Source organism: Pseudophryne corroboree, chromosome 5 (genome assembly GCF_028390025.1).
Source record: "Pseudophryne corroboree isolate aPseCor3 chromosome 5, aPseCor3.hap2, whole genome shotgun sequence".
NCBI classification, from domain to species: domain Eukaryota; kingdom Metazoa; phylum Chordata; class Amphibia; order Anura; family Myobatrachidae; genus Pseudophryne; species Pseudophryne corroboree.
The window spans coordinates 439,333,373-439,352,803 of record NC_086448.1 but is presented as its reverse complement, the minus strand read 5'-3'; the positions used below and the strand labels follow the sequence as shown (position 1 = coordinate 439,352,803).

Sequence of the window (19,431 nt, the reverse complement as noted above, 5' to 3'; positions counted from 1 at the left end):
TTCGATTTGCAAGTGTGTGAACGCCTTTTACAAAAACAGTTTGTGCAGTTTCTGAGTAGCTCTGGAATTACTCAGCTGCTGCAATCACTCCAGTCTTTTTGGTCCCGGAATTGAAGTCAGACACCCGCCCTGCTTGGACACACCTGCGTTTTCCCAAACACTCCCAGAAAATGGGCAGTTGACACCCATCAACGCCCTCTTTCTGTCAATCACCTTGCGATCGACTGTGCGAATGGATTGTTCGTTAAATCCATCGCCCAGCACCGATCCTCTTTGTACCCTGGACGATGCGCCTGCGCATTGCGGTGCATACGCATGCGCAGTTTTGCAGAGTTTTAACCTGATCGCAGCGCTGAAAAAAGTTGCTAGCGAGCGATCAACTCGGACTGACCCCCATGATTTTGCCCAACTGCTAACAAATTTGCTGCTGCGATCAACTCTGAATTAGGCCCCTCGTTCCTGTTTGCAATACAAATGATCCTGTGCTAGCCAGTTATACTGCTGAACACACTTGCACTGTGCAATCTGTGCTAAACCTGCATTGTGCAATCCTGATATCCTCCTGTGCTATCCTGTTTTCCTGCTAGGCAATCCTGCTAATATGCATAGAATAATCCTGTTATCCTTCTTGGCAATCCTGCACAGTGCAAACCTGATGTCCTGCTGGGCAATCCTGCTAAGGCTGCACTGTGCAATCCTGTTATCCTCCTTGGCAGTCCTGCTAAACCTGCACTATGCAATCCTAATATCTTACTGGGCAATTTTACTAATCTGTGTAATCCTGTTATCCTAACCATCTCTCTCAAATAAAGAAAACAAATGACAGTATATGGTTTTAAACATAGATTGAAGCACTAATAGCAGCACTGTACTCCGGAAACACAGAAATAATTATTTATATTCTGCTTCCTATCAATGGATATCTGTATTGTCAACCTCGTGTGAAAATTATTTTGGCTAAAATACTGTCTATACATTTTAACAAATTAAGGGGGACATTTACTAAGCAGTGATAAGAGCAGAGAAGTGACCCAGTGGAGGAGTTGCCCCATCAACCAATAAGCAGCTCTGTATAATTTTATAGTATGCAAATTATAAATATTACTTCAGTGCTGATTGGTTGCTATGGGCAACTTCTTCACTGGCTCACTTCTCCGCTCGTATCACTGCTTACTAAATGTCCCCCTTAGAGATCAAATTGTCCACCCCATCAGACAGGTTTTATGACAGGCAAATCTACAAGTGTAAATATTAAACAACAGTATGACATCAATATGGAGGATAATGAGGCAGTGTTTGTATTCATAGATGCTATATAACCAAAAAATGGTATTCCACTCTCTTTGATTCTGATGACATGCCATATGCATCACAAAAGAACAGAACATGCCAGTATCTGTGCACAGAGATCACATGGGCATATCCTGCAATGGAAATTCGCTAACAGGACACCCTCAGACCACCCCTTACAGCAGATTAACATTACTTTATCTTTTTCCTTATCAAGGGCAGATCATCCTGTGCATTCATCAACCTGTTCAGTGCCCACAGTTAATCATTAACCCAAAGATCTCCATAGGGGTCTATTCAATTGATGTAGGATCCTTTCTGACAGAAAGGATCCGACATTTCAGTATTCAATCTGCAGCCAGATACGACAGGTTTTGGCCGTTTCCGACAATACCTATCTGACTTTTTTTAAAGTCGGATTGACATTGTCGGAAATGGGGCTAAAACCTGTCGGATTTGGGCGCTAATTCGCAAAACACATGGATCGGCAGATAATCCGCCGATCCACATGTTTTCCGACAAGTCGGAATTCCCGACCTGTCGGAAAAACAGCAGCCCAATTGAATAAGTCGGAACACTATTCAACCTAAAAAAATCGGAACCTGACATCTTTCCGATAGCCCAATTGAATACACCCCATAGTCTCAATTTTGAGGCTACCTTGAACAAAATCTACTTGCAGAGATAAGTGAGTTTATGTACACCAAATATCATGGTGATTAATGTTACTCAGTAAGCATTTGCTATCACACATTTGCAGGTGTTCATCTACTTTGTGTTAGTGTTATTACTTTGGAAAGATGTTCTATATATATCTCCAGCCCAGGCAGGTCCCAGAGGCACAGTTTGGAAATAGGACACCACTACTGGAAGTAGCCTCTGTAAGGAGAACTTGTATCGTACAGTATCTACAATCTTACCCAGTAAAGGGGGGTACACACGGAGCGATGTTCACCTAATCTGACTAGATTGCCTAGAAATTAGAAACACAACGCTCCGTGTGTAGGGGTGCCGGCGACAGCGATGCGCAGTCCCGCGCGTCACGATCGCCGGTGCTAGATTGGACTACATGCAGGCACAATCTAGCAGGTCGCTCATTTCACCACTGGGTGGTAGACCGCTCAGCACACATCTCCCTCCACATCTCCCAGTCAGTATGGCCCTTTAGGAATACGTAGTTCAGAAATTATCTAAAAACTAAGAAACTCTAGAGCAGTGGTTCCCAAATTTTAAATCATGGCGCCCTAGAGTATCAGAATTTTTTTCACAGCACCCCTAGGTCAAAAGCTTCTTATTGAGCATTTTAGAAATACATTTTAAATTAAGTAACTTTTGTTTATATATGTCATCCTTAGATTCAATTGTGTGGTGAGGGACAAGATTTGTTTCTGTTTGTCCACATATTTTATGATTGGCAGATACTAGCACTGGTTTTGCCTATTACATTGACCATAAATAATTTGAATTGGTCCTGGAGCACCAATCCAAGGCACCCCTGCAAGTGCCTCGAAGTACCCCTGGTAGGCTAGGCACATCTTTATAATTACAAATTTTGAGACTTACCACTTTCTACCTCGTCAGTTTCAAATTCAAAAGCATCAACGTCTGTTGATAAAAATACAATATGTTGCATAAAAGAAATGTTTGCTCACAATCAAAATTAATATTTAACAAAATTCATGTAATAAATATTTAACAAAACAAGGGTTGCAACAAATAATATTTACAAAGAAAAAAGTTTGCAGTCATAGAGTGAAATTCAATTACCTGCAATCCGTTTTTGCAGTAAAAAATTGCGGTAAAATCCCAGAGTAATTCAATTACCCCCCTGTTTTGTTTTTGCACTCATTTTTGCATGAACACACAGGATCCAGGATAAGATCTCGGGTCTATGTATTTTTGCGGTTGAGGCTGCGAAAACACAGCACTTATCGAGGATTTTCTTTCTCCTGCCTTCGGGCCTGGCATACAGCTATAGGGGTCACAGAGTAGATATCTGAGGACTTTCAATTAAAATGTACAGTACCATAAAATGGTCTGTACTCACTCGGGAGAATTGGATTTGAAAACAATAAAGTTTCTGTAATGGTTATAATTAGGAAAGCCAATCTCGGGCCGTTTTTTCAATCCCGGGTATCGGGATTGAAAAATGTCCGGGATTGGCTTTTAACTATGTGGCCGCCCCCTCGCCCCGCCGCACCCGACCTGCACACATAACTCACCATATACCGGGGGCAGGCGGGTGGGGAACATCCTCCGCTCTCTCCTGGCAGCTCCCAGCGGCGTGTGACCTTTCACGCTGTGCTGGGGAGCCGGAAGAAGGAAGCCAGGCAGCATCTGAGCATCCTGTGGATGCTCAACGCTGATCCCTCAATCGCCGGGATTGAATCCCAGCCGTTTTTGGCCCTAAATCCCAGGATCCCGCTGATCCCGATCCCGGGATTGGCCACCATAGTTATAATTTTTCACATACAATATTTTTATTTATAAATCTTAAGTAAACTTACCTCTCCTCTGGACCACTAACCATAACCCACCTTCCCCGCAGCCTAAACCTAATCATCCCTCCACCCGTGCTGCCTAAGCCTAACTCTCAGCAGTGGTGCTTAACCCTAACCTCCCCTACCCGCAGCCTAAATCTAACACACCCGTTCCGCTGCCTAACCCTAACCCTCCCTCTGGCAGGTGTCTAACAATACCCCTCCACCCACCGCGCGTGCTCAGCCTTGGGTGCAGCCTATGCCAGTGTCGGCATTCCGAATAGTGTCGGGATTCCGGCATTGGTATGATATCCAACAATCGTGACCTATCACTGGCAGTTATAACAATGGGATTTGTTGCAAGGGATATTTAACGTACTCCTACTGAGATACAATAGGAACACAAGATGTTTAATAGAGAGGCAGTAGCCATATAAATTAACAGAGAGATTAAACCCTGAAAGGCGTTACTAATGTAAGAAATACACAGTTACACCAGTCATAAGAGGTAGCACATAAAAAAACATGCTTCTGTTTATACACAAAAGAAGACAGTAAACCACAGTATGAACAGTAACTACTATTTATCATGTGCCACTATATAAAAATTGTACCTAATAATATGTAATTACATTTCTGTCTAGTTCCTTTTAACATCACTTTCAACTTGCTATTCAATATACAAAGTATAAATACAGAAAACATAAGCTTTTGGTTTGATACACAGACAGAGTTGATACAATACATTACTGCATCAAAAACGAATATCTATGAATGATAGTGTAGAATGAATGCATTAATAGTGAACTCCACTGTCTAGAATAAGAAAGTGGCAAAGACGTCCATGGAATTCTAGGATACAGAGGAGCGCATACGAGCAACTGTAATAGACTGCAACATTGCAGTAAATGTGTTACTTTTTGGAGTTACAAACATAGGGCTCCATGTACTAAGCAGAGATAATGGGGACTAAACAAAAGAGGAGAAAATCCCTGAACATTTCACTTCTTCAACATGTGCTTTAGGGATTTTATGGGTCTGCAGCCAGCTAGCAGTAACTGTAGGCTAGGATATCTGGCATAGGCCCTCATTCAGCTTCAATTGCAAATAATCCCGCAGTGAGCAATTATCGGCACATTATGCATGTGTACACAGCCAAACAGTGCACATGTGCAAAGTCTGGTTTCCGTGTTCCTAACTAGATATCCATGAACACAGTAGCGTTCACATTTAGCAAACAAAAAAAAAAAGGAGTGGTGGAGGTGCGTCAGTGGTATGGGTCTGCAATTTCTGCTATGGTGGGCGTGTAGTGGGTGTGTCGCGGGCATTGCAATAGCAATATATGAGAACCAGATTGCAGAAATTCCAAATACTTCAATCGCACAGGCTGAGTAGCTACGCAGACTGTGGAAGTATTGATGGCAGCAATGAAAGTTCAGATGGTCAAGATAATAATTGCAAAATCACTGGCAGCTGATGGTGTTTATAGTGATGCTAGAATGCTGTTTAGTGTGCCACATGCCTAATTCATACTTGCCTACTCTCCCGGAAGCTGCGGGAGGCTCCTGTTTTTTGGGGTAGCCCCCCGCACCTTCGGAAGAATAGGCAAGTCTCCCGCATCCTGCTCGCATCCTAGTGATGCGGGCAGGATGGAGAGATACACCCCTGAGTTTGCGGGTCCGTGAAGTGGGGAAAGGGTTAAAATGATGTCAATCGCGTTATTTTAGCTCCGCCCCCTTCCCGCATACCCACGAATCACTGCGTTTTCCGGATGTGGGGCTTGATGATGTCACAGCCCGGCCCCGCCCCCTGAAGTCTCCTGCAGCGTCTCCTCTCTAGGTTTCTTCCGGAGAGGAGACATTAAAAGTAGGTAAGTATGGCCTAATTAAACAAATTAAGTTTCATAAATCCACAAAATAACACTTTTCTTTAAGTATGTTTATTGTCATGTGTATGCTCATTTTAATAGTGTTGTGTATAACATATTACTATTGTAAGCAACGTTACTTTAACATTTTACATGTATGAATGTATGTATTGTGTTTACCCCATGACCCTTAATGCCTGTCTAACATTATTCTAACAGAACAGAACAAGAAACAAACCATTGCAGTTTTGTGCTGACATTGGTGGTCATTCTGAGTTGATCACAGCGCAGCGATCAGTAAAAAAATGGCAAAACTGCGCATGCGTATGCACCACAATGCGCACATGCGTCGTACGGGTACAAACAGCATCGTTGCTGTGCAATGCTTCTAGCGACTAATCCATTCGCACAGCCGATTGCAAGGAGATTGACAGGAAGAGGGCATTTATGGGTGTCAACTGACCGTTTTCTGGGAGTGGTAAGGAAAATGCCGGCATGACCAAGTGTTTCCGGGCGGGTATCTGACGTCAATTCTGGGACCTCCGACGCTAGAATCATCGCACAGGATAAGTAACTACAGGGCTGGTCTTGTTTTGCACAAAATGTTTTTGTACCGCTGGGTAGCACATGCGATCGCACACTTGCAAAATGAAAATACACTCCCCCGTGGGCGGTGACTATGCGTTTGCACAGCTGCTAAAAGTAGCTAGCGAGCGATCAATTTGGAATGAGGGCTATTGATGTATTAGAGCAGGGGTGGGGAACCTTTGGCCCTCCAACTGTTGTTGAACTACACATACCAGTATGCCTTGCTACAGTTTTGCTATTTAACCATGCTAAAACTGTTGAAGGTCATGCTGGGATGAGTAGTTCAACAACAGCTAGAGGGCCGAAGGTTTCCCATCCCTGTATTAGAGCTACGTTAACTGTCGTCCTTTTCAGTGAATGTACGCAATTTTGCGTTTGCAGCTATGCATGCAATGGGAGTGGGCTATATTTGCGATGGGGTTGTATAATCGCAGATGTGGGCTGTGTTCAAACTGAAATCTAATTGCAGTGTAAAAATAAAGCTTCCTCCTCCGGCGATGTCCCCCGAGCACACAGCGCTTCAGCTCAGTGCTGAAACGGTTTCTCCCTGTCCCGGCCTGCCTCCAGTGCGCCTGTGTGGGATCTCGCTACTCATGTGTGATCCCCTGCACACTCTGGAGCCGGCAACCGCCACAGCCAGGGACAGCTCTGCCCCTGCTGTGGTGAATGTGCATCCCCACTTGCAGCTGTCAAAATCGACAGCTGCAGGTGTTAGAATGGTCAGCATCGCTGACCGTTCATACACTGCCCACACTTATCGGCCTGCTATCTAAGGAAGAGGTTACTACTCGACCCTGTTTCTAGTTCTGAAACCCAATGGGTCTTTCTGGCCTATACTCAACCTCAAATTATTGAATAAGTTTGTGAGAGTGTCCAAGTTCTGTATGGAAAAACTGCGCTCAATTATACTGGCCATGGAACCCAGAGACTATATGGTATCCCTGGATATACAGGATGCATACCTGTATATACCTATTGCCATGTCGCATCAGCAGTATTTGTGGTTTGCTATTGGCAACCTCAGTTCCAGGCTCTGCCATTTGGACTGGCTACGGCTCCTCGGATCTTCACCAAGGACATGGCCGTAATAATGGCACATCCCCGTCGCCAGTGAGTCAGGATCCTGCCGTATCTGGACAACTTGCTGATTCTGGCAAACTACCACAATGTCCTCCTCAGTCATCTACAACTGATGGTAAGCTTCCTACAAGCCCACAGGTGGCTCATAAATTGGAAGAAATCCTCGCTGGTCCCAGCTCAAAGCATGGTGCACCTGGGGACACTTCTGGACACACAAAGTCAACGACTGTTTCTGTCTCCAGAAAATGTCCTGAGACTTCAAGACAGGATAAGATGCTTCCTTTGTCGCCCCAGAGTGTCGATACACTCGGCGATGCAAGTACTTGGCCTGATGATGTCTGCATTCGACATGGTAGAGTATGCACAAATTCATTCTTGCCCCTTTGCAGAGGTTAATCCTTTCCAATGGGATGGCCTACCTCATTGGATCAGATCTCGCATGATCACTTTCATTCCGGAGGTTCATCTGTCGCTGACTTTGTGGCTACAGGACCAGCAATTGAGTAGGGGCCACCCCTTCTGGATCCCCAACTGGGTCCTGCTGACAATGGATGCCAGTCTGAGGGGATGGGGTGCAGTGTTGGAGCAACACTCTTTTCAGGGTTGCTGGATCAAGGAGGAGTCACTCCTCCCATTCTGGAGTTGCGGATGGTGTTCAATGCATTGACTCTCGCCCTGCCTCTGGTACAGAACAGGCCGGTTCAAGTACGGTCAGACAATGCCACTATGGTGGCATACATAAACTATCAAGGTGGCACTCAAAGCCGCATGGCTATAATGGAAGAGTCAAAAATCCTTAGTTGGGAGGAACGCCATCTGCCAGCAATATCAGCAGCATTCATTCCGGGCGTCCTAAACTGGGAAGCGGACTTCCAAAGTTGCCAGGACGTCCACGCCGGAGAGTGAAATCTTCATTCAGAAGTCTTTCAACTTCTAGTGGACAAGTGGGGCCTACCACACATAGACCTGATGGCATCTTGACAAAATCACAAGGTTCGGATCACGGACCAGGGATCCTCAAGCAGCATTCAGTGGACGCACTGGCAATTCCATGGAACTTTCGGCTACCCTACGTGTTCCCTCCAGTGTCACTCCTGCCCAGGGTCAAGCAGAAATTCAAACAAGAGTTCTGGCTTTTCTGCAAAGAGGCCTGGACTTAGGCCTTCGTCTGGCCTCCCTCAAGGTTCACATATCTGCCTTGTCAGTACGGTTTCAGAGAAAAATTGTATCTATACTTGACGTTTATACATTCACTCAAGGTGTCTTTCAGATTCAGCCTCCCTATGTCACTCCTGTGGCTTCAAGGGATCTGTCTGTTGTCCTGAATGCCCTGCAAGAGTCTCCATTTGAACCTCTTGAGACGGTGGACCTTAAATAGCTCACGGCCAAGGTCTTGTTTTTACTGGCTATTGCCTCTGCAAAACGGGTGTTGGACTTAGATGCATTGCCCTGTCGTCCACACTTTCTAATATTTCATCGTGACCGGGCAGTTCTTAGAATTCGCCCAGGTTATTTACCTAAGGTGATGTCATCTTTTCACCTTAACTAAGAGATTGTGGTTCCGGCCTTTATCTCTACTGGATTTGTCCTCCAAAGAACGGTCTTTGGATGTGGTATGGGCTCTCTGTATATATGTGGAGAGAACTGCCTCTTTCAGGAGGTTAGATTCCCTTTTTGTTTTGTTTTCACAAACATGGCTGACCTGCGAATAAGCAAACCTTGGCCAGATGAATTAGAATGGTGATTGCACAAGCTTATGTGCAGGCTGGTCTCCCAGCTCCTACAGAGAAAAAAAGACTGTTTGAAATATTATATTTGTATAGTACAATATGAGAGAGCAAAAAATAGCTCTAATAAAACAATTTATTACACAATTAATAACACTTTGTAAAAAAACATTCATGTCACATTAAATTAAAAATTGCACATTCATGCAGTGAATTGATAAATTGTTACTATCCATGTGCGTCTGCAACAAAGGATTTACGCTGGAATAGTCCGTTCCTATTAGCACCCCTGTAGCAAATAGTAAAGTCCAATGCAATAGTTACCCAGTTTGGGTGGTAGACCAGTGGAGGAGTACTGCGATTTTGACCGTTAGAGGTTGATGTGCTTCAAGTGTCCCTGAATGATCGGCTCCTCATGCAGTACGGTCTGATGCCTCCTAATCCAAACTGTTACTGGGCTCCTCTTTAGATGCGATGGATATTTATGTCCGCGGGTTGGGTCGGGTCCTTTCTCCAGTGCACTTGTAGCTTGGTAACACAGGCACATGACCAGTTTCGCTGCACTCCAAATGCTGCTATTAATGCCCATTCTACTCAGTCTGTTGGACCTTCTTGGGCGACCCGCCGTGGCACATCCACAGAACAATTGTGCAAGGCGGCTACGTGGTTCTCTGTGAACACGTTTATTAGGTTCTATGCCTTTGATACTTCCGCCTCCCAGGATGCTTCCTTTGGAAGCTGGGTTCTCTTACCCACTAAGGTGCATCCCCTCCTATGAGGAACTGTGTACCCCGCTACAGAAAAGGAGACTTATGGTAGACTTACCATGGTTAACTCTCTTTTTGTGAGGTACACTGGGTTCCTGTCGTGAGAATATGGTTCTATGTGACTAACATCTACCTTCTCTCTTACCTGCTCCTGCATTGGACTGGTTAACGAAATTGAGCTCACAGTGCCTGCAGGGTTATAGAGGAGGCCCCACTGCATCCTGGGACAGCATAAAGCTGTAGCCTGTTGGTGCCTCTGGATCAAGATCAATTTGCATATGCATGCGCAGTCATTCGATAATTGGCTGCTGTGCGATTTCACACAACAGCGATCCAGTCTGAATTAGGCCCAAGGTTCACTGTGAATTTTATAATATTTATTAATAATAATAATAGGAACATGAATGATAACTAAAGACTCCATTATGTATCTCTCTCTCTCTCTTTATATATATATATATATATATATATATATATAACTTTGACAAGGAAAAATTAACTTGTGCTACAGTACTTTAAACTAAACATCATATACCAGCCATTGATTATATTCTAAAGTAATAATTTGAATAATAACCATTTAAAGGCAAGATTAATACTGTGACGAAACGAGACGGACCTGGACTGAGAACCTCTTTATTCATCACTTGTTTCTCACAGTATAATGTACTTTTTAATCCTTGGCCCAGTCTAGGTATATACACAACAGAACATAGGTGTATCATGTATACTGTTATATCCTGTTATTAGGTATAGATTGCCCTTGCTATTAGCTGCAATATTACAAGTATTGGAGATATAAAGGCCATTGGCATATTGTGTGAATACAGCAGTACAGCAGACACTATAGTGTGTGACAGGAGGGAGAGCCAGGCAGCTATGAGGGTAATTCAGACCTGATCTCTAGGGTGCATATTTTGCATCTCTGCGATCAGGTAGTCGCCGCCTAAAGGGGTAGGGGGAATTCGCTGTGTTAGTGTGCGTTTGGATGTGTAGCAGAGGTGCACAAACCCGATCATCGCACTAGGTTGGCATTTGAGAAGTCTGTCACTTAATATTACATTAGACAGCTGATCACTAAATGTAATAAAGGTGTAGAAACACATATGTACCTAACACCACTAAGAGTGCCCCCGCAGCACTGCAGTGTATTAGCTAAACAGTTTCTCATACTTGCCGTACTGTTCAGCTAATACACTGCAGTGCTGCGGGGGCACCCTCAGTGGTGTTAGGTACATATGTGTTTCTACACCTTTATTACATTTAGTGTTCGGCTGTCTAATGTAATATTAAGTAACAGACTTCTCAAATACCAACCTAGTGCACATATTGACGTCCATAAATGTCCAAATACTAAGTTCAGAAGAGGAAGCAAAACTACCAGCACATGTTGAAAGTAATCAGACATGGCTCTATCCTAAATGCCCCACAGCGTGAGCTTCTCTTTCTGGTTTTCTGAGTCTGGATGTTTTTATGTATGGAAATACACAATAGTAACAGGAGACGAGAACACTTACATAAATTCTTTTATGTCTAAGGATAAAAACTGCATGCTTGGTGCCCTGCAATAATCTATTCAGGCTCACCATCCTGTAAAAGATCAGCTGTAAACCCCAGGACCAGCCACCCACCACTCTTTTTGTTTCTGAGACTTCCCCAGCCTGTACCAGTCATAGAGTCCAGCTTGTCCACCTTCTCTATGCAGCCACTGTCCTAAATCATCTGATGTCTTCACACAAGTTGCTAATGTATGATTTAGCTTTACTGTTGTAACCTACCCAATGTGAGTATATGAAAGGTGCAACTTAGCAGACATACAAAGCCAAGCCATGACATATTTTCCTGAAGCATGATTAGAAGATGGCCATGCCGGCCATTATACGCTATCTACCTATCTATAAAATATAATTATTTTTTTTCTTTAGAAAAATCATCTCTGGAACAGCCTGCTATTGTGACAGTGTCCAAGAACACAGTTGAAAAACAGCCACTGCTAGCCTTAACGCAGACAAGAAGCTAGAAGAAGGTCGTGGAAGGAATAGCTTTGGATTCCTTTGATTGGTAAGACATTTTAAGAAATAAAAATGTTAAACACTGGTGTTTCTCTTTGTGTGTGTGTGTGTTGGTTTCAAAAGTTGGAATGTTTAGTAATCCACCTGTCCATTTTTATCTAATTTGGGTACTAAGATTACGAGGCAAGAAATGAAACGCAGCCAGAAAACCTTGAATTTCTTCATGCAAAGGAAGAGAAGGGTAGAAGATGAAGACCTAAATCAGATGGAAAAACCTAGTGAATTGAACAGAGATGAATATGCTGAGGATTGTTCTTCAATTCAAGCTTGTGGCAGCGTGCAGAAGAATAATATTGGAATCTACATTGACTCAGTTACAGCTATTGATGACAATTTGAAACATGAGCTTCTGGAGAGACAATGAAGGCCTTCACTTGGATGCAAGTTACTGTTTTCAACACATAATAAAAAAGAGAAAGAAGAAAAACGATTTCAAAATCATTCTCATATGGACAGCTTTCCATGGTTGGTGTATTCTGATGCTAAAAAAGGAGTCTTTTGTAAATATTGTGCTCTATTGGTTACAGCAGGAATGGGAGGCTACCACAAACATGTTCCTCTTCAGAAACCTGCAAAGTTGTTAGGCAGAGATGGAGACCTATGCACTCATGAGAAGCAACAATACCACAGGGATTTTGCGCAAGCAGCAAAATACTTTCTGAAGGCCTTTTATGCACCAGAGAGGGATATTATGAACAGGATTAGTTCAACTGGACTACAGCAGGTCCAAGAGAACAGACAGAGATAGAAGCCTATAATAGAAACCATCCTGTTTCTTGGCAGACAGAACATACCTCTTCGAGGACATCGAGATGGCACAAAATTATTTACAGAAGCTGACACAGAACCACTGATTAATGAAGGAAATTTTAGAGAGCTTCTGCGATTTAAAATTAACAGTGGGGATGCTGCTAGGGCAAAACACCTTGAGAATTCACGAGCAAATGCATCTTATATCAGCAAGACTACTCAAAACCAGCTGATTGAATGTTGTGCAGAAGAGATCAGGACTGTTATTCTTGAACGTGCCAAAGAGGCAAGATTTTACTGTGTAATATTTGATGAAACTACTGATATTTCCCACTGTTCTCAGTTATATCTATGTTTAACCTATGTGTACAAAGGCCAAAGACATGAATACTTCATTGCATTTAAAAATGTTCATAAGGCTTGTTTCAAGGATTTGTTGCTATCTTTTGAGCCTAAAGTGAGTGACAGAGTGCTGGGCCAGCTTGTAATTAGTCAAATGAATAAGTAAAATTTAGACCTGCTGAATTGTGTTGGAATTGGCACAGATGGATGTTCCCTGATGATATCAGAGCAGCTGGGTGCAGTTGCAGAGATCCAAAAGGAGGCCAAATATGCTACAAGATGCCCTTGCTTTAACCATGCACTAAACTTGTCGATGTCCAAGACTTCAACAGTTCAGAGTGTACGCAACAGTATTGGCATCATCAAGGAAGTTGTATCTTTTTTTAATGCTTCACCTAAGCGAAATCATATTCTTATGAATGTTGTTGATGCACAATTAAAGGGCATGTGCGAAATCCGTTGGGTGGAGAGAAGTGAAAGCCTGATTCAATTTCTTGACCGAATAGAAAAAATTGTACAGGCACTTAAATGTATATCAGAATGGAATGAAAAAGCAACATCCATTGCAGCCAAGAGTTTGTTCATTTCAATCAAGTGTTGATAATATAGTGGCCTTGCACTGCCATTTGTCTATATTTGCTCTGAGTCTACAACTTAGCCGGCTGTTCCAAAAGAAACTCTAGACTTTACTGGTGCTGCTAACCAGGGCCGGTTCAAGGGCGCAGAGCGCCCCGGGCAGGAAAGGGGCGTGGCCTAATACAGGGGGCGTGGTGAGTCACGCCCCCTGTACATTGAAAGCGCCACTTGAATGCTGAGCGGTGCGCGATGACGTCATCGCGCACCGCACAGCAAAAGGTCCTCTCCACGAAGAGAAACTAGACGCTATGCGTCTAGTTCCCTTCGTGGAGAGGACCTTTGCTGTGCGGTGCGCGATGACGTCATCGCGCACCGCTCAGCAGTTACTCTCCACGAAGGGAAACTAGACGCATAGCGTCTAGTTCCCTTCACAGGAGGCGCCGAGGACGGGGACGGCAGCGGGCAGCGGAGGCGGACGGGGGACACAGCGGGCAGCAGTGGCGGATCTTGCCACAGTGCGGCGCCCTCCGGATGGCGCCAGCGCCCTCCGGAAGGCGGCGCCCCGGGCAAAAGTCCTGCTTGCCCGTGGCAAGAACCGCCACTGCTGCTAACCTTGCCACTGATCTCCTGTCAGTTCTGAACAACCAGCGTTTAAATTGTATTCAAGAGTTTTCAACAATATTTGCAAAAGCATCTGAGATGTTGTCAAAGGGGTCGATTTAATTCGGCAACAGATGAATAGCGCCGGGAATTAGCTCCCGACGCTATTCAATTCAGCTAAAGTTAAGTCGGCGACTTAACAGGTAGTTTTGTCGGGAGAACAGGCATTCTCCGACTTAACTACCCGCGGCGATGCTGATTCCCGACAGAATCAGCCTCGCGCCGGCCGCGTGGCAGCACTTTTGGCGGTTTTCTTCTCTCACCCCCCGGGGTTGAGAGAAGAATTCCCGACAATTGCGGGTAACTAGTAGCTGAATTGAATAGCGTCGGGAGCTAATTCCCAGCGCTATTCATCTGTTGCCGAATTGAATCGACCCCAAAGTTAGATGTTGCAATAGAATTACCCAGAATAACAAAGAAAAATCAAATGCATACAGCAAATGTACCATTTTCCACACCAGAGGAATATCACAGAATATCACATTCCTTTGCTAGATTCTGTAATAAGTGATTTGCAAATCAGATTTTCTGTTGAAACTTTGACATCTTGTGAACTCATCTGCTTGCTGCCAAGAAACATCTTGCATTTGAACAAAGAATTACTGACATTGAAAGTAAATACATTTTGTAAAACCTATTGTCATCTATTTGTTACGTTCACTGTACTTGGAATGTAAGTGACTGAGTGGATAAGTCCCAAGCACATGAACGTTATGCTGTAGTTAGGACGAAGTTCAGCAGCAACCCCTACGGAACCCTGACTCCGTTGTCTCACCCACGTGGTCAGTCTACACCTGCGAGACTATGTTTGCTTGGGCCCACGGCAGCCGCGTTTGAAGGGCGGATTAGGTCTGCACAACTCCGATGTCTCCCGGTCTTAGTTGGAGACAAGGCAAAAACTGAGACGGGGCGAGAACAAGGGGAACCTCTAACTAAAAACAGAAACCCGAGTTAGGGGCAACTATAGAACTCTAACAAAAAGTATGCGCGGCGCGGCCGCCAAGACAAATTGCAACAAAAGCAACGCTGAACACACGCCAACACGACACAGTCGTATACCGGCGAGGACAGCTTAAGCGGAGACCTCCGCAGAAAACACCAAAGCAAAAAGAAAATGATACGGCCAAGGCCGTAAGGTGCGGCTATGCCGCTACTCACAACAACGGTGTAGATACACGCAGGTGAATGGGAACCCCAAGGCCGCAGGCACTGGCTCACAGGATTGGAAAGCTGGAAAGATTCCAATAACAGGCTTCCGGACACCAGGACTCAGGACTGCTGGATCAAAGGTTGACAGCATCACAAGATTTCAGGACAGGAACGCTCCAGGGCAGGAAGCAGCTCACAAGAAGCTATCACCGGCGGGGCTGTGCTAATCTGGCTCCCATAAAAAGCCCCTGTGGCCCAATCAGCAGGCAGCCCAGCCCCAGATCCAAATTAGCCAGCTGTTAGCTGGTGCACAGCGTGTGGCGTCCTGGCTGCTTAGTAACAGCCGGGACTGCAGTGCCGAGCGGCCACCTGGCAAGGCAGGCAACCGGCCGGGAGCAGGGGATTAGCTGCGGAAGTGACGCGCCGTCCCCGTTGCCTAGCAATATCCGGGAGCCGGTGCGACCCGCCGCTAACACTATTACGGCCCAAACCTGGACTGGAATGTGAACTTCTTTCAGGAGGTTCAACTCTGGAAAAAAGAAATGGATACGGTTGGCTTACTCTATGACTCTTCCAGAGTCTGTTGAAGAAGCTTTGCACAATTGTGATGAAGATGTTTATTCCTCAGTGAACTTCCTTCTGAGAATTCACTTAACGTTGCCCCTGCCCCCCCATAAGTGTTGCATCAGCCAAAAGGAGCTTCTCTTCACTACGGCGTTTGAAGACATGGTTAAGAAACCAAATGGGTCAGGAGAGGTTGACTGGTCTAGCTCTTCTACACACCCATCGGGAAATTGCAGTTGACATTGGCAAAGTGATTGACCGCTTTGCGAACAATGGAAAACGAAGACTGGAGTTTGTGTTATAAAAGGTTTGCTCATTTTTATTTATTTTGATCTATTTCTTGTGAATGAATATTCTGGGTTAACCCCCCCCTTCAATTTTTAAAATGGGAGGGGCATAACTAAGCAGGAGTAGCTATGATTAGAGGGGAGGAGTCAGAATTCTTAAACCGCCCCCCCTAAAAGTAAAGTTTAGATCCGCCACTGGTGTGTCCTGGGAGTCACAAGACTATTTAGCAAACGGTAGTGGTAAGGATATAGATTATTGCTATTGCTACTTGTGGATGCTGACTGCAAGAGACTGCTGGAGGATACATGCTAACAACTACCCTGTACCATGGGGGTAATTCAGATCTGATCCTAGATGTGCTAAATTTAGTACCTCTATGATCAGTTTCACAGACATGCGGGGGGTGCCCAGCACAGGGCTAGTCCGCCTTGCATGTCAGGCCCTGACCCCCCCCCACACACACAGGTACAAAAACATTGCACGGTGGCGAAACTTTTGTACCTGACGAGTAGCTCCCTGCCAGTGCAGCTCATGCACGCTAGCAGGCCGCTACTCGCCGTGTCCCAGCGGCTGCGTGTGACATCACGCAGCCACCGCGGCCCGCCCCCCAATGATCTGGACACCCCTCTGATGTCTGGACCGCGACCCACCAACGGTGTTCTAACTCCGTTGGCACGCCCCCTCCCATCCTGAGACTGCCTCTGCCTGTCAATCAGGTGATCACAGCCCTGAGATGCTGATAGCATGTCACTGGGCTCCCGGGGTGTGCACGCGCAGTGCGGCCACTGCGCATGCGCACACCACAAAGTAATTCAGACTACGATCACTGCCGCTGCAGCGATGCAGTCCGAATTACCCCCCCATGTGAACATCGAATGGTGTAGTACTGTCATAATAAAAACTTAGTTGTCTATTCATGAAGTAGTGAAAAGTGTGGAGAAGTGAGCCAGTGGAGAAGTTGCCCATGGCAACCAATCAGCATTGAAGTATCATTTATAATGTGCACACTATACAATTGTATGGAGCAGCTGATTGGTTGCCATGGACAACTGCTACACAGGCTCACTTCTCCACTCCTTTCACTGCTTCCCCTTATTTTTTATATATTCTGATCTGCCCGAGTGAATTGAATCTCACCAAGGGAAACCACTGCCCCAACTAAGCGTGGTTTCCTCACAAATACATTTCTGTATTTTACAAACTTTATACACTTAATGGAACGGGTGTGGTTCGTTTTATCGACAGTATCTAGGTCGACAATGTTTAGGTCGACCACTATAGGTCGACAGTCACTAGGTCGACATGGATGGAAGGTCGACAGGGTTTCTAGGTCGACATGTGCTAGGTCGACAGGTCTAAAGGTCGACATGAGGATTTTTTTTTTTTGTGTCGTTTTCTTCGTAAAGTGACCGGGATCCCAAATTAGTGCACCGCGTCCCCTCGCCATGCTTCGGGCATGGTGCCTTCGCTCCGCTACCGCTTCGCTCGGCACACTTTACCGTTCCAATCGTAGTCCACGTGGATCGTTAAGTATGAAAAAATCCAAAAAAAAGAATTTTTTTTTGAAAAACTCATGTCGACCTTTAGTCCTGTCGACCTAGCACATGTCGACCTAGAAACCCTATCGACCTTCCATCCATGTCGACCTAGTGACTGTCGACCTATAGTGGTTGACCTAAACATTGTCGACCTAGACACTGTCGATCTTCAGACCGGATCCCAATGGAACAAAGGGGGACATGTAATAAACAATGATAAAAGGAGAGACGTGACCCAGTGGAGAAGTTGCCCATGGTAACCAATCAGCATTGACGTAACATTTATAATTTGCATACTATAAAAGTATACAGAGCAGCTGATTGGTTGCCATGGGTAACTTCTCCACTGGGTCCCTTCTCCACTTTTATCACTGCTTAGTACATGTCCCCAATAGTTTTATTTTTGTTTTTTAATTCAATATAACTTTATTTGTAATTATCTATTTGTTTTGTGGTTTCTTATAAAATATTTCACTTCCTAATATGAATAAGTCTTGGGCTGCGATGTAATAGAGTCCAAGTTTGGGGGCCATGCAGAATGCCGACCGAACTCAGATTTTTTTTTAAAGGGGCAATCATGTACAAGGGAAACCATGCCTTGTACATGACTGCCTCTTTGAAAATGCCTGCGTATGGCCGGCATCCCGTATGGCCACCAAACTCGGACTTCATTACACCCCCCCTCTCCTGGATTCAAAATATATTTTAATGATTATTATTACTAATAAAGATTAGTGTTTCATTCACTTCAGTGTTTTTCCCATTTCCATTTTGATTACATTGTTGATCAAGGTTCGCTATGGTCTTCTTCAGTTTTGGGTCTAGGTGTTTATTAAAATGGTTAACGTGGGCATACAGTAGTTGAGGGTTTATATAAAATAATTAATTACATGTACAGTATGTGACTTATAGCTTCAAGCAGGCTGTGGATTCCAGTGCATGCTTCTGTTTTTACTTCTCCATGCACCAGTATGTCTTGGAACCCATGGATATTCAGGTACTTTTAGTTCTTATAAGTAGTAGTACACCCAAGCATTAATGGCTGCTGGCACTACCACCAGGGAGGTTTAAGAAGAGCCCTAGTGCTGTTTAGTATGGGCCTGCTTTTCCCTAAGGTGTCCTAATTTTCCTAGGGAAATCAGCACCATGCTGACCAATCAGGGGCTGGCTTACATTATTGAACAGGGACCCCATGTTACAGGTCTGCCTGTCAGAGCAGGCCCTAGGCATAGGTAAACTAGGCAAATGCCTGGGGCACAAGCAGCTTCTGCTGATTAAAATGATATGCAGCATGCCTATATTCTGTGTGTGACTGCGGCTCTATCTGCATACGAAATGCATTACTAATGTGCGGCATCATGTGTATAAGGTGTACTACAGTACTTGGTGGTGAAACGTATAGAAAGGGCACTACTGTGTGGTCTAATGTGAATAAAGAGCAATATGGTGTGGTGTAATGTGAATAAGGGTCACTACTGTGAGGAGTAACGTGGTACTACTGTGTGATGTAAATAAGAGACACTATTGCATGATATAATGTGAATAAAGTTGCAGTACTGTGTTGCGTAATTTCAACTAGGGGTATTTTTGTGTGGCCATGCCCCTTCCCAGCAAGAACACGCACTGTTTTGGGCTGCGCACTGAATGTGCACACTGTTCCTATTTAAAATATAGGGGGTAGGAGCACCAAAAT

At 44.7% G+C, this 19,431-nt stretch overlaps 1 protein-coding gene across 12 annotated transcripts in view; it reads right to left on the bottom strand.

Moving 5' to 3' along the window:
* LOC134927833 (NFX1-type zinc finger-containing protein 1-like) overlaps window positions 1-19,431 on the bottom strand; it is a 585,162-nt gene that overhangs the window by 162,909 nt on the left and 402,822 nt on the right. For all 12 annotated transcript variants that reach the window (XM_063922818.1, XM_063922822.1, XM_063922829.1 and 9 more), the window contains one exon: window positions 2,854-2,895. In XM_063922818.1, coding sequence (XP_063778888.1) covers window positions 2,854-2,895 — 42 coding nt within the window. The remainder of the gene's footprint in view (window positions 1-2,853; window positions 2,896-19,431) is intronic.